Here is a 12423-nt window from a genome sequence, read left to right on the forward strand (position 1 = left end):
ACCAAACCGTCAAGGGACTGAAATTACCTCCTTCTAGCGGACTCAACAGAATAGGCATTTTCACCTGAAGACGGCAGCACAGCCAGCTACCGAAACGCACTGTCTCGTTTCAAAATACTGAATCATGAAAGAAGTCTATAAAAACAACAACACTGAATACAACGCGAAATCATCAAAACACTATGAAGGGGCCATAAGAACGTAATGCCACGTATTGGTGATTTAAACACCTAATTACATTTATTCCATAATATACTGTAAAGTGCTCGTTGAAAATGTTGTAAGATACATATTAATAACATACAAACTATCACAATGTAGATGTTGTGTTTATGCCAACATTTTCGACAAACACGCTGCCTCCAGCTTCAGGGTTCAAATGGAGACGGAAACATGCTTCTCCTATGCGGTGGTATCTACCTACGAGTCCGCAAGGCGTCAGAGCTCAGAAGAAAAACTTCGACATTTTCACTGCTGTGATAACTTTAAACATCATAAATCTCATAAGGCCAAAAATCCCTTAAAAGCGGGGAAGAATAATAATTTATGTACAGCAGACAGAGACAGCACATTCATTCTAATAATAATAATACAATCCTTATTCCTTCTCTTCACTGCAAACAATTCAAATAAGGTTCTAAGAAAAGTCTCTCTTTAACACCGTAGAACAAAACGCAGTCAGAATATCGGTAAGATAAAATATAAGTACATTTATACAGTTAAAGCGTCTTAGTGGCATTAGAACAGCGATTAATAACGTTCAGGACTTCAGAAACCTTTTGTTATAACCGTCGGCTCAGTGCGAACTACACCTTCCATTTGCTACACCTTACCTTGACCGTATCCTTATAAACGGAATTTAGTGTATTCTACAACTAAGATTTCCTAGCGGACAAGCCAATGTCTACATTGTAAACTCACGCAACACTATAAGACATTTTATCCAAGTTTGTAACAAAGTTTCTTTGAAAAAATATTAACGATATTTACTTTCCTTAAATAACGTCAGTCATAAACTTGTACGCTGGGAGTTCGGATGTTTGACGAACAATATTTGTACTACTTATGTGTAATATATTACCTCACAACCACTCGTGGAATGGGACAAGCTAACAGCTGATCTAAAAAAAAAAGTTAGCTCAAACACAGATTTATATGAAAGTCGGGGAATGAAAATGTACAGACCTCCACCCAGTGCAAAACCTCGGTATGAAAGAAAGAGATTCATTTGATGGTCAGTGTTGGATAATAGATGGGGAAACTAGAAGATTTATCTGAACCACCAACGTCCAAAACCACACAGCTCCCTGTCTAATGGTCCCAGAAATTTATACCGTGGAGTGAAGTCGACGGGTGTACGTAATCACTAAACTCCTCAGCGTATAGTATCTATTCTTGTCCTATTTCACTGTAATATCTCCGGATTAGATGGCAAATGCTGAGAGTAATCACGAAAAACCTCAATCATAAGACCCATCATACTGAACGAATTCAAACCAAGCATCTCTCAAATACAACCCTGTAACATCAGAAATACAATAATCTGCTCAAAGGACGGTGATTCATAGAAGCTTCTATGGTCTATTTTAAGATAGTATCGCACGATTTTTCTATAAGGACGAAGGAATAATATAAAAACCAAAGTCAGGATGAGCGGTCTCAGGCCTCTACATTAAATACAAACATATTAGTCGTTTATTTACAATTAAATCTCCTTAATAGTTTCTCCTAGGATTATAATAGTTTAGTGGTCGCCCATTTTAAACTCTTATAATAAGAAAAAAACATGTAATTAGTACCTCAGACGATGAGGTTTTCCCTTTAAACAGGAGCCAGACAATACAGAACTGATACGAAATCTTCTACTTGACGCATTCGGTATAAACCGGTTTGGCACATATTTTTTTACCCTTTTATCTCTTTTCCTGGTTATTCTAGATGGGCGCCTCACATCGGATACGGTATACAAAATTGTGGTCCATTAAGTAATCGTGATCTATTATTCGACTGAAACTGTCATTAATAAGAACGCTTTATTTTAGGAGAAATACGAAGAGAAAAGGTTGGAATCTTCGTGTGGTCAAGGAAAATGTAGAGACGAACACGCTAAAGCGAAGAACATAACTTGAATGGAGATCATCTCTTAAAACAGGATTACTTACTTAGATACTTAGGCGACCCGTTTTTCAGTGCCTTGAGCATCTGCGGGTCAAACCTTTCATTGGCTCTGATCTATAGACAGTTGGTATGACAAAAGAGGATTATATTTTAAAATATTAATTTTAAAAATGTTTAAAATTGATGCATTATGGGAAGGTCGTGTCATATCCTAAACTATTTTGAGGATTTTGATTAAATTTGAAGCGGGAGGTCTGTATCGAAATCTGTCTGTAGAATTTAATTGTGATTTGTAGAGATTCAGTATATACAAACACTGCATGCTCATCTAACTTTATAGACGTAATCTTTTTTTCAAAACAGTTGCGTCATCCGTGTAGTACGTGGTAAAAAAAATATAAAAAAAACAAAACAAAAAACGTGCAGTTGAGTTATAGCCACTCCTACTTTATATTCTGGTTCCGGGTTCAAATCTCGGCCCGAAGACCGGCTATCCTAATTTCAAGTTTTTGTGGAATTTCTCAGTTTCTAAGTAAATGCTGGAGTAGTAAATTAGAATTCAGCAACAAATGCTTCCTTTCCAATTAACTGTGTATTAATAATCTTACCATCCAACGTTAAATAATGCACAAATAAGCACCGACAAAATGGTCACAGAGTACTATACCGCTAATGGATACAGCTTTTAAAGAGAAAATTCAATTTATAGAAACAATACAATTTATAACCGCTGCTGATGTGATAATAAAGCTTTCAACGCCATTCATTCGAAAAGCTTTCAAAATACCAATCCTCTTATTGAAAATCGTGACGTAATACCAGGTCAGATCAAACGTTCGACAAACAGCTGTTGAAGTATAGAAGTACGACCTATGATACTTGGATGATGATTGTCTTTGCAGACAGAAGAATTGAAGTGTTAATGCAGCTGTCAATTGAATAAAACACTTCTTTATTGAAGCACAGACGTGTCATAGGCTAACGCACTGATTTCTTTTCAAACTTCAGAAGCATTCAATACACATAACTGTATATTGGTATGAACCAAAGGGCAATATCAAATTTTAGACACGTTTTAAAATGAAGGTTTAAAACTGTGCCACTCTTTTATCAACCTGATCACCGTTTAACAGATTTTCACAAAATTTTGTATTGGGGGGGGGGTTAACTAACATTTGTCGATATATTTCAGTTTTGCTAAAGGTCGGACAACAATAAATGAAAAGTTATTAAAACTGATTTTTGGTAACTGCGTAAACTCCAAACCTGATTACACCTCCCCGCTCATAATTTTTTATTCAGATGAAGCAAGGCTGATGGATCTTAACCCGATACTCCTCAGAAACTAACTGGACTGAAGTCACATTCAACTCGTGTCAACGCTGACTACGTAACAAATTGAGATTCGGGATGAATAGCGTTCAGTTCCTCCAGTAACACAACTAATTTTCTGTTCAGTTCAGTGACCTGAAGCTGTGGAGTTCCTAACAGAGTTAAAATAAGATTGTGAAATATTTTATCAAGCTTTGTTACTAATGGCGGAACAACATTAAAAGAAGTTGGCTGTTTTCGAGGTCCTTGCTGCCTCCATCATCATGGCTGATGGAGGTAGCAAGAACCTCTGAAACGTCGGTAAATTTCTACCAGACCACACGGCGTTACAACCCATCGTCAAGAGTGAATATCTAGGCAGTATGTAGAAAGGGAAAATGTAATAATGTTCAACACAAAGGATTTAGTCGCTGGAAGGAAAGAATGAAAGAAAATACCTTTCTTTTTATTAAATATTTTCCGGCTGTGATAGGCAAAACATAGCCGAAGCAGAATTAGATGAGCAACATAAATTAAAAAGTTATCACCGGTTCAGAAACACTACCCTCTACGTCTTCAAGGCTCTCTGCTTTAGTGCTTGGTTATCTTTATTTTTATCTTAACCCAGGAGAATTATCATAACTTATAATCACAATATTACAGACCTCTGGTATTTATCACACACTTGTTCTTGCATTTTTCTAACCTAACTGTATGAATAAATGATGGATTCCAGAGAATTATATAACACTTTCCTAAATAAAAAGTTCTTTGGATATTTTCCATCGTCAATAAAATAATAAAATAGAAAAGACGTTTCGGAGATGGAGCTCTATCTCCGTCTTCAGGTACCTAATCTGTTGAACATAGTACGTACCTGAAGACGGAGATAGAGCCTCATCTCCGAAACGTCGTTTGTATTTTATTATTTTACTAAACGATGGAAAATATCCAAAAAACTTTTTATTTAAATAACTCAGCATCGTCACAAACTTTTAGATTTGATTTAATCCTTTCTTGTTGTTATTGCTGTTATTATTATTATTATTATTATAAATATTAAATAAATGACTTGAATTATTATTATTAAGATGTAATGTAGACTCTGGTGAAAACAACGGTCAAGCTGACCATAGACGATGAAAAAACGTCTCTGGTGCTGAAGGGAATACAGACGCCTGGGGAGAAAATGTACAACCCTTAGCAATCTTTACCTTGGTACTAGATAGGGATGAGAGATCAGCATCAAGCCCCCCGAAACTTTAAAACCCCTATAAAAAATTGGGTACACACTGGACTAAAGGCTCGTATTTTAAAGTGTCCTTAACTCAGAATAGGACTGAGTAACTTAATTAGGTATTTCTTGAATTTCCTCAGTTTCTCCCGGTTTGTCTGGGGCAGTAACGTAAAATATTTATGACAGTTGCCTGTTTAACATTTACAATATATTTTTAATAATCATCTTGCAGCCCTAAAAATTTTACATACTACAAAAGCGTTCGTACGCCACTGTTTGAGAACCATGTCTCTATAATCACCTAAACTTCTTTATAAAACCCCCCAGGAAAGTAAATGTCTTTGCACTAAAGAACCTAGTTCATGTTCCTGGTATTTGCTTCTTATATACTTTTTATATCCTATTAGAATACACCTGCTGGGCTGTCTCCAGTCTATGTAATTAAATTTGTTCGATTTTTAATAGGACAGCAACTGAATACAATTGTTTCATTCCTACAAACTTACTTCTCTGTAAGTTTGTACAACAACGCATATTGTGTGTCTTTACCCCGCTTACAGCACTGAGAATCAAACCAGGGCTTTCCGAATACGAAACTGGCGTGCTTAGTGACCGCTTAACTTCGACTTGCGATAAAATTGATGCCAGACTAAAACGAGAAATAATGCATATAACGGAAATGCAAGTGGATGGCATTACCAAGAGCCTTATAATATATATGTTATTTGTTTTGAACGAATTCAGTTGTAAATGAAAGTTTATGAATTCTTCTTTCGGTTAGTCAAGTGCGAAGTACGTTGATATCTGTTAGTGCATCTGCCTGTTGTGTGTCGTACTTTTCGTTTTGAAATTAACCCAATGCCCAGTGGTTGTTTGGTTTAATCCGAAACCAAAACAAGATTTGAATTGGTTAAAGGACACCTAACATTAAACTGATGGAGAACAATAATACATTCAGCAACGAAGGTAGTATGGTTGGTTGTCTGTACTGTGAGAAATTCAATCGCCTGCCTACTTACGTACCTAAATTTGTGGAGTGAATTCCTTTAAAAAATTCAATCTGAAAATGCGAACGTAATTACTGCATGAAGCCCCTGTGCTTATAGCGTCGTCTTAAACCCTTTGAAGCCGAAGCTCGACAAAATAATATTCAAGAATTCAGTCCGTACCGCGAAGAAAACACCACACTAGACCATTACGTTGATCAGTTGGTTAATGCTGTTTAAGAAAACAATAATTATTTTACTTTGTGCATCACAGAAAACGCATACAAACTGTGGCTGGTATATACAGTAATCACCGTGCTTGTAAATTCAATTAAGTAATGAGAACTATAAAAAGTTTTAACTCTATTATTTGATTTTCCGTTTCCTGGCGAAAAAATAATATAATTAATAAGTGCAGTACTTTACCTCAGCGCCCAGCTGATTTCTCGCCTCATGTTCTGTGTTCTTTATTATCGTTTCCTTTTTGTTTTGCTTTCTCGGTGAAGTCCTTGACCAAGGCCCACAGTTTGATGAGCGAGTAGGATGAGGACTTCGCTATTTTGGCAGACGAGAGAGAGCAGATAGATCTTCAATTCGTCTGGACCACTTAAAATGACGCTCCAAGGTGCGTCGTAATGCAACGTGTAGTTACAAACACCCCCACTTCACCGCAACACCGCCATTATGTCAGTCAAATAACACGTTACCTGGTTAATCATACCTCACAGGTTTTAAAGTCCCTTTCTCTTGTTACAATAGCAGTCCACGATTACTTACAATAATAAAACGTTGTACTCAAATACATTCCAATATCACATTCTCGGCACATCACAAAAAAGCACGGAAATCAAACTGATCGTAACAATGCAATGTAATCCTATACTGGTTTTCAAACGAACGAAAACAAATCAGAAGTCGAATATATAAATATAAACATTACTTTAATCTCAAAATTAATTACATATGTTGAATAAGGTATTCAGTTACGAAAGTATATTTCCATTAAAAAGATACTTAGAACAGTGCCACACTCTTATATCACTGGTAAGTGTATTCATTCGTATGTCAAATGGGACATTTAGTTACAAAACATTTCCGTTAATGACGGTACAACGTTCTTATGTTATTCGTAAGTGTGTGTATAATACTGATTGTTAACGAAGTGTTATAAATTTCTTCATCAGAATATTCCGATGTGTACGAATTATAAAACACTTCGAGTCACAATAATAACACAAGCCACCTGTGGATCTGCAAAGCATGTTCAAAAGACGCGCGTTATAATCGAAACGTTTTCAACACGTACAGTTGAAAGACTTCGTTACAGCGCAAATAATTAGTTGGTGACTTACAGTGCAATTTTTAAAATTATCTACACACTGTTTTACACTACAAACGGATTAAATCAACGCAGGGAACTAGAAAGATACTGTATCGAGTAGAGGTTATCGGAAATGTTTGAAACAAAAGTTCGCAATTCGTATATAACGGTCGAAATCACTGCCAACAAAGTGGATATGAACTTTAATTACGACGGTAACTACGCCTGGCTGGCGGCGATACAGGCCCAGTCGCCGCCAACATCTTTTCCTACTCGTTTTTGGCCACTTTTGGCCCTGCAACTTCGCCACGCTTTCCACACATAAACACACACCAGTAGTTGCACAAGATAACTGAGAGACTGGTTGCTCACCATGTGGTGTGTACAGCGACCTCGCGCGCACGAGCTCAGAGACATCTGTGAGCGAAGCTTGCACCTACTAACCGCAGTCTTGAGTCCAAGTGACGTCACGCTGGATACTTTATATCAGTGGTCTTCAACCTGGGGTACGCGAAGACATCTTTGGGGGGGGTATGTGAAATTTAAAAAATATATATATTATTTTATGATAAACACTGAATAATCAGTAATGTAATTTATTTAATTTATTTTAGATGTAGATTATATATTATGTATAACTTGAATTATACACTAACAACTTTGGGGGTACAAAGTTGGAAAAGAAATTATATCTGGGGGTACGCGAACAAAAAATGGTTGAATACCACTGCTTTATATGACAGGTCATTTTATTTATCCTTTTGAAGCCCGATGGTAACCATATGTACCACCTGATTTAACAATTAATAACTCTGCATTTCCCCAACGTATTTATGGACCTCTTTTGATTATCAGAGTAATAAGCGAAGTATAGTGTGTTTCATAAACCGCGTTCTGTGAAATTTTGCGCATATACTGGTCTTCATGTTTGTTCACTGCAGACGGAATAGGATTATTTTTGTTAACAAACGGTAAAGATATGACACAAGGCCTGGGCCTACTTGGTAAAAAAATGGGCAGAAGGAAATAACATATTGAAATTGTCAAAATACAGAGTGAAAGAGTGATAATTGGATTTATCTAGCTCGGGACAGACATCAATAGTGGGCTCTTTTTGAAAACGATATTAAAACATCTGGATGAACAAAAGGCTGGTCATTTATTGACAAGTTAAGCAAATCTTAGCATCTCAAGAATAATTATGTTCCATGGAGTTAATAATTAAATTATACCCTGTGCCACGTCATGAAGACGTTTTGGGGACACTATACAGCATAAAGGATTACAAATAGGCATTACTTATCCCTTTCCGCCTGACGCTAAGAATTTCCCTACGTATTATTAACCCATACAGACTAGAAGTTTTGTTCACTGGCAAAAAAACTGCTTCGTCATCAATCTGTTGTCAAGGAGGATAAAATGATTTGATAAGGCAGTAAACATTTCGTGTGTAAAAGTATGTTACATGAAGCAACATAGAGTTCATGGTCACATTTACATAATGTGGGTGAATGTAAAAGCTGCGAATACATCAAATTTCCCGACTACTTGGAGTAAAACATTCTACACGATTTTTCAATATGCCCCTGTTTCAAATATGGGCCGGAGACCGGCTATCTTAACACGTTTTCTTGTTGTTTTCCTCAGTCTCTCCATGCAAATACCGGAATAACATCTTGAATTAGACCGCGACTTCTTCTTTCCATAGTCTCAACATTTATTACACATTAAATGAACAATCCTGTCAAAACACTGTTCATAATCCGAGCTGATTACAGACTCTTTTTGTTACAAAACCTGATTCACAATACCGTCCCATCCATTTAAAGGTATGATGATGACTGTACTCCAAGATGTTACTCCATGCAGTCTAGTAGAAATTTACAGACGTTTCAGAGCTGTTTACTGCCTCCATCATAAAGGAGATATCATCTCTGAAATGTCGGTAAATATCTACCAGACTACATGGACGAATATCCCAGACGTCATCTTGAAAAAAACGTCTTTGCTAAGAACCTGAAACATCACCCAATATAAAGAGAAATTCCCTAAATGTTTTAGTCGGTTTATTAAGATACAAAACAGTTCTGTGAAAATTTCCAATTTCTGGAGTTAATATTATAAACAAGACGTTTAAAGAAATGGCTATAAACAGTCTTCAAGGAATTTGTTATTTTTAGTCTTTAATCTCAAATTAAAAACAATAAATTAATAACAAATATTTCAGTGTAATAATAACCAATTACCTGAAGACAGAAGCAGAGACAACATTCGAAGCTTCAGTTATATAAAAATTTACATTAGCCAAGGGACAATGAAGCCTAGAAAATAATGTCGGTGGTCCTACAGTGTTTAAGCTACATAAAGTCGTGTTGAAATATTTATATTCGAGCATTTCTAAGCTAACGTACTCCATTAAGATTCAGCTCTAAAGTAAAGTTAAAAACACACTAATTACAGGAAACAATATAACCCAGTTAATTTTTAAAATGTAAGCAGAAAAATATTATCACGGATTACAACTAAGAACAAGGGCTTAACTTACCGATCATGTGAATACGAGATCTCAGAATTAAACCTGTGTTGTCCTCGGTGTTATGAATCTCAGAGGTAGCCCTTTACCTTCCGCATGACGAAATTTTGCTGCAATATAAAAATAAATATAAAGAAATCCATTTCAACCGCTCTAAAATGTTTACTATTATTCTCATTTTTTTATTTTGTTCCAGGATATCTGCTAATAGGCCGTGGCCAAACGTATTCTTTTGGCTCATTATTTAGCAGTTTCTGGAAGATACATATGAAAATATTTTATCAAGATTTGTACTGTTTCCAACATTACTGTCTCTTGTAGTTCCATGCTAGATTGTTTACCAGGAACGTCTTATAATACTTTTGAAATTATTAAATTAAATTAAATTCTTTATTATTACAGTGCTGTATCAACAATCAGATGGCCAATTACATAATAATAATAATAATTATTCTAAATATACAATAAAATTATTTTTATTATACAAGATTAAGAAGGACAGGGTTTGATTGCCAACACAAGTACCAGATGTAGTTTCTGTTCTCAAAGCTTTCTATCTCGTCTTTCTGTCAAGTTGATTCAAGTCAAGAACCACTGGACAGATTTGGATTAAACTTGATGTGGAGGTTATGGTATTCTGCACGACCTCAAAATCGTATTTTCGATACCGAACAAGGCGGCTTGAATATATATAAAAGCACGCTGCGAGGAGCGAATGATGATATTAAGTGTATTCCGGCATGGAATAAACTTTCCGAGCTTGTTTTATCGATGCCTGGCCAACCGTGTTAACTTCGACGCCCTCTCTTCAAGAGAAAGGAGCGTAAAATTAAAATGGGGCGGTTTCGTATATAAAGACCACAAAGCCCAACCCCATGTCACTTCTATTCATAAGCACGGCCTCCGAACTGGCACATGACGTAATGTCACGGAAATTAAACAAATATAAATTTCTGTCAGTCCACGAGTCCTGCTACGTCCAGTTCCTTTAACAGTTAGATGCAACAGATAAACAGATGTGAGATTTGACGCCCTCGTGGAGGTGAAGATGACCACGTTCTTCTGTTTTGTGACGCCTTGCAGACTCGCAGGTAGGTTTCAACGTTTGGAGAAACAGCTGCCTCCATGTCTCTGATGTTTCAACGTAGAAGATGAAGACTGTATGTTTATCCGAAACGCTGACATCTACTGACGAGTTTACACGGTGCCAGAACTCAGTATATCATAAGAATTTAAACTTTAAATTGAGCTACATGTAAAGTATGGGTTTAAATGGATCCATGCAAACCAAAATAACTTCCAGTACCAAATTTTATCGAAATCCGTTGGCCAGTTTAACTGATTAAACATACGAACAGATCTCTAACGTCCAGTAAGATTTTCATTTTATGCCAAAATTTCATTGGTCAAATAACCTTAAAAAGCATTGCAATTAAAAATTACTACAGAGTTTAAACAGTAGGGCATTGTATTTAATCAGTGTAAGGAAGAAAATACATTAAAGACATGGTATTAATTATGTTTCTAAGTTTATTTAACGATGCTTTCTCATTAAGTTACACAGGCTAACATTTTCACATCAGATTAATCAGAAATATTTATGTATGCTCTTAGGGGATGATGGTTTAATGACCGATAAAAATATGGTTATGACAAAAAAAAATTGTGCAACTTTCTTCCTTCATTTCCTTCAAAATGACTGAAGACATTAAAAAAATTGTACAAGGCGCTTAATAATTCGTGCTTTTCTCCAATTATTAAGAGTGATTAAATCAAAAAGGATTAAATCGACGGGGCGTGTAATAAGCATGGCAGAGATGAGAAATGCACACAAAAAATTTTGTCGGGAAATCCGAAGGAATGAGACCACTTACGAGACCTAGCAGTAGATGGGAGAAAACACTTTGTATAAAAATTATCGTAATGATATTAATCGATCATACACAGATCTTATTATTGATTTAGTTCTATTGTTATTGACTCTCTGCTTTAATAATATTTATACGCGTACAGTTGTTTTGTACGGTTTTGTACTTTAAAGGAAGAACAAAAATTTCTGATATTTTTTAAAATAGAGTTCTGCGAAAATTCAAATTATGTACTTTACTGTTTATAACAGGCAATAACATTGTGTTGAAGCACAGAAACACGTGGGGAGTGACTGTAAACTCACTTAAGTGCAGTCAAGAGCCATAGAAGTACATAAATAAACAAACAAGGAGTGTCTTTACTTTAAATTATTCCACAGTCAAGTGACAACGCAACAACAAACCCACTCGAATCTGCCGCAGAAGATTTTGTTTATAATCGTCATTCTAAGAACAACCAAAATGCTCATTTCTTTCGCTTCGATGTGCCAAAATATTGAATAAGACAGCAGATTTCGAAATCACTGAATGGAAATAGAAGATCCGAGTTTATAATATTTTCTATTAAATTAAACCGAACATAATCCACATAAAACCTACAAAATTAAAATAAAAATAATAGGTTTTATGGATTTTATAAATCCTTTCTTAAAAATATCACGGTAGTGGCCCGCGGTATAACTTCACAAACCACATTTATAATCCCATAAAGTCATAATTGATTATTTTTGTAATTCATTAGTGATTAAATTTAAATTATAAATAATTTAAATATTTTTAAAGTTCTTATAACTGCTTGTGTTTTGTACCCATTTCTATCTGCATCTCAAGTTATTCACTCACCTTCTGTTCGAATTTTTTTTTTCTAGCATACTTGCTCTTAAGAAAGTTCTTTTGTTCTGCACTAAACAAACCGAATGTGACAAAAAGTATATATCTGAATCTGACTGAGGCAGCTGTTCGTATTATCTCAGACCCAGCAGAGCGTGTGCACACAGAATATGCCAGTGGCGCCCAGATCATCTGCACCAGACAACATAAAACGAAGC

General features: G+C 35.6%; 1 protein-coding gene across 2 annotated transcripts in view; it reads right to left on the reverse strand.

The window, feature by feature from the left end:
• Nucleotides 1-12423, reverse strand: part of loh (thrombospondin type 1 domain containing lonely heart) — a 237466-nt gene that overhangs the window by 216891 nt on the left and 8152 nt on the right. Inside the window, exon 2 of one of the 2 annotated variants that reach the window (XM_087344195.1) lies at nucleotides 9519-9616. Coding sequence is in view for 1 of the 2 variants with exons in the window: in XM_022062385.2 (XP_021918077.1) it covers nucleotides 6079-6107 (29 nt within the window). In the remaining variant the exon portion in view is untranslated. Of the gene's footprint in view, nucleotides 1-6078; nucleotides 7324-9518; nucleotides 9617-12423 lie in introns of those variants that run through there. The other variant, XM_022062385.2, reaches the window with a different exon arrangement.

Source organism: Zootermopsis nevadensis, unplaced genomic scaffold, assembly GCF_977971745.1.
Source record: "Zootermopsis nevadensis isolate Lab colony 2312 unplaced genomic scaffold, Znev_1.0 Znev_ptg000007l, whole genome shotgun sequence".
NCBI lineage: Eukaryota > Metazoa > Arthropoda > Insecta > Blattodea > Termopsidae > Zootermopsis > Zootermopsis nevadensis.